Raw genomic sequence first — 14,005 nt, forward strand, 5'->3', positions numbered from 1 at the left:
CATAGCGATAGCACATCTAGAAGTAGTTATGGCCGCGGCTCCATACAAGCTCGACCACTGTGCAACGCCTGCGGCCAGAAAATCACATTAGCACAAATGCCCGTAATTATGCTTTTTATGATGGCAGTCACACCCCGCTCCCCAGATAAAGTATGTATGACATTTAAAGCAGGACCTCGCCATCCCACGAGGGCCTGTGTGTGCCTGTGTGTTTGCGCTGCTGACTCTTCATAAATGCGGTAGAAGTTTTTACGTCTTTTTAATTCCACTTTTATGTTTAAGCGGCGTCAATCACAGCCGTATTTATAGTTTCTTTATAATGTGTTTCCCTGACTGATTTATGGACCCCACCCTGCCCAGTATCGCAAAACATTCGAGGCGTGTGGTCCTGCATCTGACCTGTGATTTATGTTAGATTGACAACAGCAGCTGACAAATATAAAAAAGAGGAAGGCAATTCTTACAATCACTAAAGCCAGAAAGAATGTGGTTAAGCTAAACGTAATTTTAGTTCAATTTACGTTTTAAGGACCTTTGACATTTGGGGACAAAAGCAATACATATTAACCAGATATTTATCTATGCAGTACGAGTCGTTTTCGTACGCATATGTGCGCAGTGCAGGTCCGTTTAAGGCAAGTTCATGACCAGTGTTCCTTACGACACCTTCTAACTGGCCCTCGCCAGGAGTGGTTAGTAGCCTAATCAAGAGCTCAGAATGGACCTCATCCTTCGGTCGTTGCCACTTGCCGGTAGCCAACACTAGTTTCAGTGACAACTTGTGGCACGGTGGAATATGCATGTGCAGAGCCCTGTTGATGCTTTCGACAATAAAGAGAGCGGCCTGTAAAACCTTCCGGTCCGTTATGGACACTTCTGCAAGCTTCTGACTCTGGCAATACTTCGTGGGTACTTCAGCTGCGCTACAGTCCCTAGAGTTCGGCACTGGTAGGAATAAGCTTATTCCCCGCGGCAGATCCCTTCCCTGGGCCACAAGATCGAGACTGCGCTGCTCGACCCAATTATCTTTGATGGACGTCAAGTAGGCCAAGTCCAGGAGCGTGGCGTGAAGATCGTAGGCCGTGACCAGGCGGTGATTATTCACCCTTAGGTTGGAGATGAGGTAGAAGAGTAGGGCCAGCGGCAAATTCTCCTCCACCTTTCCCGTACCGTGTCGTAAAAAGAATCCTTATTTAGCCCGTCTACCACAGAAAAGTGAAGAACCGATGTCTTCGATGAGGTATCAGGCTTTCGAAATTGCTGCCTAATCGATTAAAGCCCTTCAGTTCGACGTGTGGCAGCGAGAAGAGAAAGTTGGCGGTCTGGGGCATACTCCGCGCAAAGTGCAGTTGGGGGACGGAGTCCAAGTCCAAAATCAACACCGACAAGCTCTCCGGAGTCCGGACTAGAAGCAGATCTCAACGGTGGCAGGCCCAGAAAGCTGCGTTGCATTTCATCTGGCGGGCGGACATAGAAGTGAACTCCATTATACCATAGATGCTCGTCCCGTTCAAGAAGCACTTGGCCCGGATGATGTCCGCAATCGGCTCAACTATAGTATATGCTATTCCCTCATCAGGCTGAATTCCTGACTGTACAAAGCCCGATTGTCGTAGTCGGAGTGCCGCTCCATGGGACTTGCACTTGAAGCTCCGAAAAGTCTCAGCCCAAAACTCAAGGCCTTATACGAGTTGCCTAAAACTTAACTGATCTAATAATGTTAAGGATTTTGAATTCATAAAACAAATACAGACAGATACAGACATGTGTCTGGTTTGGTATTTAAAACTTGGGTGATTAATACTCTACCATCATCGGGTAATAAGGGTTCAAAGACAATTTTACAAAACATTTTCTGTGCCATCGGCTATACATAGTAGGCACAGCTATACTAAGAACAGCCGATTAATTTCTGGGCCACTTTTCGTAATTATTTTATTCAAGCTGAGCTCCTTTTTAGCTGGGTTCCTTTTGAAAATAACAATAAACTAAAAGGTCCACTCGTGCATAAAGCATTCCCATCCGCGCTTAGAGCTCCAATTCTGGCCAGAATGAACCAAGAGCGGCAAAAGAGGCACGGGGCAGTGGCGTTAATTTATCACTTAACCTTCTTTAGCAGCCAAGTTTATAATTTCGATGGCAGACCCAAAGCGACGATGACGGCGAGGCAGCCAACTGCGGCACTTGAACGACGACTGCCCATCAGTGAAATGCCGGACCCGGGAACGGAATGGAATGTATAAGGGTGTCGAATAGAGAAAAGGGCGATAAAATCCGAAACACTGAGGATAACTGGTGGTATTAAGAATCAATTTTTATACCTAGTACTTGAGAAGTTGGAGGGTATAAAGGGTAAGGTGACGAGAAAAATGTATACAGTTATATATTTTTTCCATTTGAAAGCAAATACAAAAATGTCTCCTCAATTAGAAGTTATTTGTAAGAAATGCTTAATGATTTGTAATTAATTAAAAATTCGAAACACACAGTGAGGAGTACTTTTACTGAGCTATCGATCCCAACATTTAGCCTGTTTATAACCCGATTATAGCAGCTGAATACCGAGTTGGGAGTTTTAGAGCAATCAGCGGTATCGAGCCCCTAGTGAGATGCTTGTCTTTGGATAAGATCCTTATTTGTTTTGTCCAGTCGACAAGTCTCTCAAGAGAAACCGATGTACTTTATTTTCTTTAAGTGCATTGTCGCTGTAGCGCGAACTCGAATAAAATAAAATAACAAACGGCCGCCTGGCTGTATATACTTTTTTCCATTGTACATTTAGCCAACTGCTTCACCCTGATTTCCCCGTAAATTCCCTCCCAGCACGCCCATCGGGCGCCGTCGTATTTCTTTAGCTTACGCATCAGCCCCAAAGCCCCAAACTATGCTGTGGTGTTGTCCTTTTGTTGACGGTTTACGCTCCTTCCAAGCGCTCTTTGCAAAATGAAAATGCAAAAGGAATATTCATGAGGAGATTAGAATTATTTTTCGTGCTGCCATTTTCATTTTCCCTCCACCTTCTACGCATTTCGTCTCGCAATACCCTACACTCGGACTAATTTGAGTTTAGCGGGAAAATCTTTCCCTATGTAGAAGAAAACATTCTTAATCCGGATGATTGATCCTGCTGAGATAACCTTGTATAAATATACAGATAATTAATTATGAAAATGAAAATAATATATATATGTACATTTGGAATACACTTATCTTATCAAGAGTCGCCCGAAAGTAGGCAATGATTGGAGGAATGGGTACACCCTGGTCGGAACCCTTGATTTTACGGTTTCTTCCGTTTTCCGCTGAGAACGAGAAAAATATGATTTCTTTGTGCCAAAAGGGATTAAATTTACGCTCGTTTGTCCTGTTTATGATGAGTGCTGTTCGCTGTTTACTGTATAAAATTCAGCTGCTGTTGTATGTTTGCTATCTTGCATAAAAGTTTAATGACACAAACACCCAGGCAGTGACATGAATCACACGATGCAAGGCAGACACGGCTACAAAAAAGGAAAAGGACCCCCGAAAAAAAAAAAAGAAAGAAAAAGCAAACACCCGACCAACGTCGCCATCGCATTTGAAATATTTTGTGAATTTGTTATGAAAATGCGTAAAGGGATTTAATAAATAACTGTAACTGCTTCTCACTCACCCTGCTACTACTCCCCCAGCCGCCCCTTGCCGTTGCTCATTTGCCTTTTCCCGCCATTTTACCGTAATTCATAATGTTGTTTTTTTTTCCGGCGCTCTCCATCCAGACCGTTCTGCTTCCTTGTGCATCTGTGTGGGATGTTCTCGCTCCCGCTCTTGCTCTCTCTCCCCGCTTGTGGAATTATGTTTTATCCTGAATTATGGATTTTGTTTTGTTGTTTTCTGTCAAAATCATATTTTGTACACCACCCCCTGGCTAACAACTGCCATCCCACCCACTTCCATTTTTCCTCTGATAACCCAAGCTCGACTCATTTACATGCTTAAAATTTTGGTACGTCTGCACAGTGAAAAATATCCATCATTTTGCATTAATCTTCTCGTTTTAAATTAATAATAAAGTTCGGTTTTGTTGGTAGTAGTTCAGTTTCAATTAAATATGGAAATATTTAAGATAGGATATTTAAAATAATCGTGAGATGATATGAAATACGACCTCCATAAAGTTTGCTTCACAGTAGAGCTAAAGCCGAAGAGCGATTAAAACGATCTTAAGTGTGATATTTTAAAGATACATCACAGTTTATTGCAATTTAACAAAGTTTATTTGGTTTAAGAAATGTTTAAGGAATGATTCTACATCAGCTCACACAAGGATCTGTTGTTTTTACATTATTCGCAAATCAAAATAGATACATATAGAACATATCTGAACCATTTGGATACAGTTTTTCATCGTCACTGGTTTTGTATTCTTCACTTTTACAATGATTTAACAAGTTTTACTATACAAAGCCAATAAATATCTGTCAGACTAAAACAAAATTCCATTCTTTTATTTATATTTTTGTACAAATTATATTATAAAGTAGATACTTTCCGCTTGGCAGCAACTCCCATTTTAAAAACGAAATATGTAGCACTAATACTACTGTTTTCTAACCGTGTACCATTTTTAGGTTAGCTCGGTTTCAACTACAGCCTTCGCTTCGCCTTTAATGAGAATTTGTTTGTATCGACGGTCGGGTCGTGGGGGTGGTTGGCAAGGGGGTTCCTTCCCGCCTTGGTCGTTCCCTTTGGCTCGGCTGCTCAGTATAGTTGTAAATTTACAACAACAACAAGACGCCGGACCGAAAAAGTTTTTCAAATAATTTCTACTTAATGTTTAGAATTATTTTTAGCCGGAAATTAGAAATTATGAAGAATATATCACATAGGACAAAAGGGACACAGACCAAGAAAGCCATGAATGGAATGAATCATGCATCTCTGGCTTGTTACCATACACATAATTGTGCCAGCAAACTGAACAAAGTCGTAAATTGTACACTTAACCATTTATACTTATTTATGCTGTGTTTAGTTTTGCTTAATTTCCGTTTTAATAATTGCTATGGGTTGACATGGCCTACTGGGTTAAGTATATAATTTATTAATGCTAATGTAATGCTGTTAAGTTTTAGTTTGTTTCGATATTCCAATATTGTAAGTTTTAAATTGTTTTGAAATAGTTGGGATATTAGGGTGCAAGTGCAAAAGAAAGTATTTAAAAAGTAAGCTTACTATCGACAGTAGCTTTCCTACTTTAAGTTGAATTAGTTAGGATATTTTGAATTAATTTTCTTCTTTTTCTAATTTTAACCGAATACTAATTTTCTTTCAAAAGGTGATTCCTTAGTTCTTAAGTTATAAATAAAAAACTGCAAGAAAAAGAAATTCCTTTAATTAGATTAACTGATATCCAGGTATGCTTCGAGCTCTCGCAAACCTTTATTCGATTGTCAGTTTCGGGGGGCATAAACATAATATCAGGTGAGCCCTTGTGGGTGACAAATTAATGTGGAGCTCATTAACGCGCTGAGCGAGGATTACGGATGTGATTGAAGGTCCTCTGGGTATAAGTGCGCACACAGACGCGGCGAGGTTATGTACACAGATAAGGCGCACACAACGGCGCAGGCTGTGTTCACATACAGACACAGACACATTATCTCGCCCCCATTTCCAGTGCGCAACACCAACAACAAGCGAACGGGAATAGTCAGCGAAAAGTGTCATTATGTGTACATATAACGGATCCGACTCCACCTACAAGCCCCCCCTTCCCCTGGACGCTCTTCGAAATCCGGATCCGAAAGCCAACAAACGACAACGAAACGACGGCGCAAACAAGGAGAAAATGTGTACATAAAACAATCTCGTTATGTCGGCATTATCCTGAAGAATTCTGGTTCGTCCTCGTCACTCGCAGCGCCATAAATCACTCACACGCTTGGCACATTTCCACCCCTCCTTCCAGGCAGCTCTCTCTCGCTCTCTCTCTACCTCTCTCGGTCTCTGTCTGTTGCGGAACCGTTGCTTTCCTGGCGCTTTGTTTGCATTTGTGTTTGTGTTTGTGGGGCGCGTGTCCCGATCTCGTGTTGTCCTGCTCACATTAAAACATAGAGAAGCGCCTTGTTTTGGGGGGATTTTCTTTCTGTTTGCTTTTTCCCACTGACCGCGACCTTAAATACACTGAAAGTAAAGCGTTGGCTGAACAATTTATACGAATTTTCCGATTTTAAACTAAAGTTCTTATAATACAGAATATATTCTTTTAGCTGAATCATTATAAATTCCTCTTCTACATATGTATGTGTTCCAATTTTGTAAGGGTATATCCGCTCTCAACTTACTTTCCAAGTAAACAAATTTTTTTGCTGTTCTGCATTTTTTCTATGTTGGTTTGCCAGTAATTCACCCCGCGGTGACATTTTGGTGTGACAGACAAGACGTGTCCTTCGTCCTTTTTGCATTTTTCTCGGTTGGCTGTCTGTCTGTGTGTGTGTGTGTGTGGAAAGTTTATCGTTGTTATACCCTTGCCATAGGTTATTATATATTTTTTCCAGGGGTTTACAATGAAGTCTAAAATAGTCTTGATCAACAGCATTCCACCACATTTTAGAAAACCGATATTTACATATATAAAATATCACTTTTGATAATCACTTATGTATGTATCGCATTCTTCCAGTTAACTAAATAGGGTATAAACAGGCCATATTGAATACTATACTCTTTGCCTTGGAAGGGTGCTTTACACTTCGGGCTGCGACAATGGCCTTCCTCCGTTGTTTATGTTGATACAAGCCTGCGTCGCGGTTCGCTGCTAGTCCCCGTCCTGGTCCGCATGGGGATAATAGGATGTTAAGTAAATATTTAAAAAAAAAAACCCCTCCCACAAAACGAGCAGAGATACCCCTCAAGCAATTGAGAAATTGTAGGCGACCCGGCCGGGGTTGGGGGAAAAAAAGTTTCCCGGCCATGTCCATTTTCGACGGGTGGAAAAGTTTAGGCGGGTGGGAAATAAAATGAGCCAGCGCTGGCACTCTCTAATCCAGTGTTTGGCTCCGGCTCTCGGCCAGGACACTTTCTGGTATAAATCATTTGCATACAAAATGAGTCCAATGAGAGGAGCCTGCGAGTGAGCGTCGAAGATGAATGCGACAACGACAACGGCAACAACAACAACAACAACAAGGGAACAACAACAGCGTCACCAAGAAGGGGCCGGAAAAATCCTTTCAATTTTCGCACACATTCAATTTTATTAATTAAAACATTTTTTCCTCCCTTTCTCTTGGCTCCTTCTTCTGTTTGTGATTGGAGGAGCTTGGGCAATTAATTCCAAACATTCAGGACGCTTTTTCTTTGTTAAGTTCGGTGGAATTTTTTTGCTTTTGCCGTTTGTTTTGGGTGCGCAAATTATCCTTCGCTATCCTTGCGCGAAATAAAATATCACAAACAGTTACAGCCCTCCATAAATAATGGGAATTTATGCCACGCAACAGACCAAAGCACCCGGCCAGCCAAGTAGACCCGAAATACAAAGGGCACAAGCCGAATTTTCTCGCTGAAATTACCATTCAATCATTTTGTAATTGCTAGCTAAAAAGGGCGCAGTTAATAAATGGTAACAAGTTGGTATCTTTACTTCACTCCGCTGCCAGTGCTCATTTACCTTGCCAGGCTCTTAATTTGTACAATCTATTCTAATAAGCCTTCTGTTCCATTACATTTTGCATTCAAATTGGATATTTTTTCATTAGGCCTTTTGTGGAGGAGGACTAAGGCTCTGAGAAGAGAGATTAAATTATATTGACTTTATGCTAAGATAACTTCAAAATAAACGAAAAGGAAGGCAGGAAGAAAGTCACCTCATAAAATGAAGTTTAAGGAAAGATAATTTTAGATTTAGGAATGACTTTTTAGTATTACTAGCTAATATTCACCTCCCCCCGTTGACTTGCTCTGGCACTTCAAAGAATTCGTTGACATTTACCAGAATTTCCCGGCCGCCAAATCTCATTTGGACAATTTTGCAATTTTAATCAGCTATATCTTCACGGGGCCTGGGCCCCAAGAGTTCAACCCCCAGGCACTTTCGTCTACGCTTTTGGACACCGCTTCGGCTGCTGTTTTTCATAAATCTATCAAGTTTAATGGCCGCCTCAGCGCAACACATAATTTTATGTATTTTATGCTGCAAATTGTTAGCCAAAGCGCACACAAACACAAATCAGCAGGAGCAACCCTCGCCAGCACGGGCCGCACGAGACCCCCCGAAACCCACCCACCCACTGAGAAAAGCCACCCCAGAGGGAAAGGAAGGGAAGAACGGAGACGAGAACACGAATTTCCACGCACATCTCCGAAGACTCACAAATTTCATAAAGTGGCAATTCAATCAATCAATTCTGACAGGGGGTGGCCATTGGGCTGAGCTGCCCCGGCTTGGCCCAGGCTTGGCCCCGGCTCTGGCCATTGGAGTCGTTATGCTCACGTACACAATCACACAACTCAAACTGATTTTCCTACCGGTCCGGAAAAATGTGGGAGGCAGGAATGAAAAACAAAAGCAGTACGGGGCGTCACGGTGGAAAAACAAAGGACGGGATCCCCGTCAAATAAGGTCGAAGAAAGTATACACAATTTTCCTTCTGCTCCCCTTTATTTGGCCTTGGAGGCGTCAGTCCAGCCAGTCAGCTCAACCAGTTTAAACATTTTTTAATGGCCCTTCGTGTCTTTCATCTATTCACCCTGTTTCAACTTCCAAACTCACCCTTCTATCCACCCTCACCACCCCTTTTTGAAATCATTTGTTGGCCCTCTCCGCTCAGTCCTAATCCTAATTACATGCGGGACTCCAAGACAAAGAGCTATATACCGTTTGTGAAACTTTATATACCAATAAGAGGAAATGGATCCTATCATATATACTATGTAGTTACATTTTTGACCAGAATTACATACCCTTGAAAACCCCAAGAACTATTTTATCAAATCCACAAAACCCAATTTGCAAACTTTCCACGCCTAAATTATTAAAGAATAAAAAAAGTAGATATTTCAACAATGGTATGTTTTCTTTCTCTCTTATTCTCATTTTTTTAATTAATAACTTTTGTACTTGCAACACATTTTAGTTGCCAAGCAAATGTTTCTTTAAGAATCTCATTTTTTTATAATTTTTACAGCAATGCAGTAAAGAAGTCTTTTCGACCCTAAAAAGTGTATATATTCTTGAGCCGCATCAACAGCCGAGTTGATCTAGTCCGTTTCTACGCAACTTAGTCTCTCAGTTTTGAAGCTATTTCAATGAAACGTTGACTATTTTCACTACAAGTCGGACGACTATATTATATAGCTGCCATAGTAACAATCTTAAATTGTTTAGAATCAAATTATAACTTCGCTCTTTTTCGACATATGTATTTTTATCTACTTAGAGATATTGCATATTTTTGAATTTCGGGTTTAATTTTGTGAAACGACGAAATCAGAATAAAAGTATTTCATTTATTTTGGTACTCCACCCCCTCCCTGACCACAAGCCGGATCAACAACATATAAAGAGAAAAAAAATAAATCAGAAGTGGTTAAATTCACTTCGTCCAACTTTTTTTTTTTTAATATCTAAGATATATAAAATTGGGTAAGAGAATTGAAACATCAAACATGGTAACGGGGTGGCCAGATTCTTGAAATTAGGGGCGATTTTATTTTCAGTGAATGCATACGGGGTACTCAGTTGCACGATGTCTGTGTAACTCGAGGGATAGTGAGCGTGGCCATTGTGACAGGTGATTGATTGACAGGCGGATGGAGAGCGTTGTAAGAGCGAGACAGACGAATTTGTTTGTTCTCTATCGGGTTGGTTTTGGTTTTTATCTTCGACTTGCGATGAAGGCTGGAGAATCGTTGCTCCGCCCCGCCCCGACATAAACGAAGGAGAGATATGTACATACCATGTACATAGTCACTATGTCATAGAGTGTTATTTGTCGACTTACCATACGTTTTTCTAAAAAAAATTTTTAATTTTAAATAATCCATTAAAAAAATAGAAAGCACGCAGATTTTTACAATTGGATCAAAAAGAGAATATAAGTAAAAGCACTGAAATTTGCAATCTACAAAAAATTATGATTCAATTTTCATTAAATAGAAACGTTGTTTTAAAACAGTATCAAAAACCTGTATTCCCAAATTTGTTCATTTATGTTGACAACAACGAAGAAATGCCATCTTTCATTTACCTTTACACTTTAACTTTAAATCTAAATATATAATATGTGCTTTTGTAATAAACGTTGACATTGTTTTAATTGTTTTCAACTTATACATTCCATATTTCAAACCTGAGATATTTGAAATTTGATCAAAACCGAATTATTATGTTATATATAAATACTCTATATACTATCTCCTGAAAGTGGTTCTTTTCATTTAATAAACTGGATTGATTCTGCAAGTGCATACATACTTTGGCATTGAGGTGTCTTTAAACATGTTTGAATATATACATACATGGATAATGGATATAATGGAGCCAACATATTTACAAATTTTGAAGATTTGTAAAGATTTCCTGAAGAAACCCTGTCTGAGTTTCTAGTATTGACTTGCCTCAAACTTATTGCTAAAATGCCAAAAAAAAAATTATAGCGAAAGTGAAACATTCAATGCGTTCCGAGTTCTAGGCTTAGAAGAATTATTTTTTTTATTATTTCTATTATTTATTATTAAGAATAGCAAATAACAAATGACTGAATTTTTATTATTTTGGCCAACTCCTTTTCTTGCTTTTTGGATAAAATTCATCCCTGTCTATAAATTTGAAATGTAATATTCTTCTGAAAGTTATTTTAATTATCTAGGATAAGTACGAAAACTCAAAATTCAGTGGATGTTTGCATTAAGTTTATTAAACAAATTATATACATATATCGGCCTGTAGTTTAGAATACGGTCCCAACAACGCTGAGTTTTCCTAATCCAATTCCTAAAACATTATCGGACAATCGATCGTATATTTTAGTGTTTATTCTTGTTGACCAGTTTTTTTTTTTTTTTTTTTTTTTTGCGAAAATGAACGGTTCATAGGTAATTTCTAAATTGTGAATTTGTGTAAATACTTTCCAGCATGCAAAGTAAAGAGCGCTCGAACCTATTCAGATCGAGCATAACGAAAGTGCAAGTCGGACGTTCTTAAGTGGTGAAAATTAAAAATGCGTAAATATTGGATAAAAACAGACGTTAAAAGTAATTATTGCAATTAAATTTATTGTCCTTTATCAGTATAAAATAGAATACATATCTGTTTATTTTTTTAAGCGTTTTTAATTAAAAATTTAAAAACTAAAAAACAAAGTTTGCTTCAAACTGCCAGTAATTATGTGTATTATTATAATAATTGTTATATTAGGATTAAGTATCATACAAAAAAGTAATAAAAGTTAAATAAATAGATTAAATTGTAATATAAAGGTTTAAATTGAAGAATTATTGTTTAAGATTTCATGATTAAAATATCATTTTTAATTTAAAATCCATTAAATTTTTCCAAATGATTTCTTTGTTCTTCTAATCTTCAGTCAAATAAAAAATACAAAAACAAACATTTTTCCAATCAAATTGTACAAACCGAAAATAGTCATATCCGAGTTATTTAAGTGCATTAAAAGGCTAGTTTAATGTGCGTTTTCTGAGGGAGAAAAAAACCGTGATCAAGAAAAAACCCTTTTTCCGGACTCTATTTTGCGTACTTTATGAGTTTAAATGTTAATAAAAAAGTATCAGAAAAGCGTCAGACAACGCTCATGTTGCTAGCTGGGATCTGTCCTGTTGGCTTTTTTGTTTTATTTGAACGCAATAGATCGATTTTTAATGGTCCAATTGAAAAGAAAATACAATGCTTTGTTATACATCAAATTGTATTTTATTTACAAAAAAAAAATAGTTGAGTTCTTGGTATATTAACGTGTAGTTGACACGAACATTATTTTTACTTGCACATGGCTCTCTACAGCGATGTTACCCCTTAATTAGATAAAAACCGGAAGATTTGTTTAGGGGAGAGCAAACTTTCATCTGGAAACACTGGAATACATATTTGTTGATATTCGAGATGCTATATTATATATATATATATATATATCTCAAAAAGTTTAAATATTCCCCCAAAAAATCCAGTTTTCCCCTAAAATTTTAATAATCAGTCAGTTTCAAAATTATAAAGAAGAAATATCTTATTGTTACTTTATATTCACTTTTTTTATACATATGCCTTGAGAACATATTTTGAAAACTCGGTTTTGTAAACCTCTTCGTTCACAAAAAGATTTGTTCAGTTGGTTTAAAGTTGTCGCAATTGTCGCATAAATCATGAATTGTACAATGCCTGTTCAAAAGTATTAATAAAAGTTTTAAAAAACTCTACATTTCCCCCAAAAATTCTTTCCTCCTAAAATTCCCCCTAGGACATCAAAACACCCCTATCTCAAGAAAAACCCCTAACCAGAGAACATAAAGTTTAAAATACTTCAGATTAAGAGTCGCATAATTAAATATTTTTTTAATGATCAACGACAAATCAACACGTAAGAATATGATATGATATTCTTCTTAAATTATATATTTTTTTATAATGCTAAAAATATCCAACAAAACCTTAAAACACCACAAACTTGACTTTTCAAATTGTTTGATACTTTTTATTAACGGCTTCAGAAATGACACCAATACCGCTTCCTATTTACAATGTGTACGACAAATTGAAAGTTTTTTATTTCTGATCTTGAAACTTTTCCGCTTAATTGCGTCCAGCCCATATTTAATAATTAATTTAATGTCGAAATTTGATTGCTTGGAAAATACACCATGTTACAAACATGTCTTTATTTGTCTTTAAAAGATCCATACTTATTAACAAATTAAATGTTCAGACCATATTCTTTTTAAAAATCTTCAAATACTTAACGGTCAAAGGGTTGTGATTTAAACACACGTGTGTACAGATTCACATATGTATGTACATACATACGTATTTCGAACTTTCTCATGTTTCGACCTCACTCAAACGCTCTTAGAACCTCTGTCGTTGCTCTCTTACGCTCACAAATTTCGAAGTTACGCTCTGTACAGTGGCGTACCGAAAGCAGGCTCATTAAATAATAAAATGCAATTAAATTAGGCAAAACTGATTAGACTATATTAAGGCTTAAAAAAATTTTACTTTTGGAGTAATTGTTGTTAAAAAAAATAGTCTGACAAGCTATAAATTTACTATTACAATAAACCCCTTTGATGAAAACGTGCCAGCGCCACTGCTTGCAGCCATAAACAAACAGCTGATTTTCTGCGGACGCCGAAAGAATGAAATTAAATGCGATTAATACCTGAAGGAAATAAAGTTTTCGTTGCACTGCAGAACAAGCTTTATGGGTTCTTTTTATCTTGGTTTTAATGGAATCGCGGTATTTTGTCTACTTTCGTTTAATTTAATCAAGAAACTTTACTTTTATTCACAGCGCACTTTTCACTAGCAGCCGTACGTTGGCGTTGCTGTTGCTTCTCAGTCAAGTTCGAATTTCGAAGTTCCGAGAGAGCGTGAGCGCATCACTTGGTGAGAGAGCGCAGTTTTAGTGAAGAGCAATTTTCGAATAACTGAGTGGTTCTCGACTTCGAATGAGTTCGTTTTGCGGCATTCGACAGAGAGAGTATGAGTATTGAGCGCAATGAAACTACAATTTACAGTGAGCTTCGAGTTTGTATTTTTAATTTCTGAACTTAATATTAATATTATAAATATTTTGTATATAAATTAACTATTTTTTTTCATATATGTATGTATCTATATATTTATAGATATGTATATACATATATTATTATAAGGTATTTTTTTGGAGATAGACTCTTTATGCCTTATTTTTTTTTATCTGACTAACAACTCATTGCTCTAGTTTTCAGTTAAACACAAACTGTAAATTTCTTCGATACAACACAGCTTATAGACAAAAATGTACCATACATT

At 37.6% G+C, this 14,005-nt stretch overlaps 2 protein-coding genes across 2 annotated transcripts in view; both read right to left on the bottom strand.

Moving 5' to 3' along the window:
• The window catches only part of LOC108081844 (zinc finger protein 425), a 43,638-nt gene extending 30,095 nt beyond the window's left edge, over positions 1-13,543 (bottom strand). The window contains exon 1 of the mRNA XM_041777033.2: positions 13,371-13,543. The gene's annotated coding sequence lies outside the window, so the exon portion shown is untranslated. The remainder of the gene's footprint in view (positions 1-13,370) is intronic.
• LOC108081843 (uncharacterized) lies at positions 518-1,649 on the bottom strand. The gene is given in 6 exon segments (XM_070284377.1): positions 518-1,167; positions 1,170-1,232; positions 1,235-1,391; positions 1,393-1,491; positions 1,494-1,565; positions 1,568-1,649. Coding segments are annotated over 6 exon segments (1,107 nt in total). The 5' UTR covers positions 1,634-1,649.
• Positions 13,544-14,005: the final 462 nt, after the last annotated feature.

This window comes from Drosophila kikkawai, chromosome 2R, assembly GCF_030179895.1.
Source record: "Drosophila kikkawai strain 14028-0561.14 chromosome 2R, DkikHiC1v2, whole genome shotgun sequence".
Taxonomy (NCBI): domain Eukaryota; kingdom Metazoa; phylum Arthropoda; class Insecta; order Diptera; family Drosophilidae; genus Drosophila; species Drosophila kikkawai.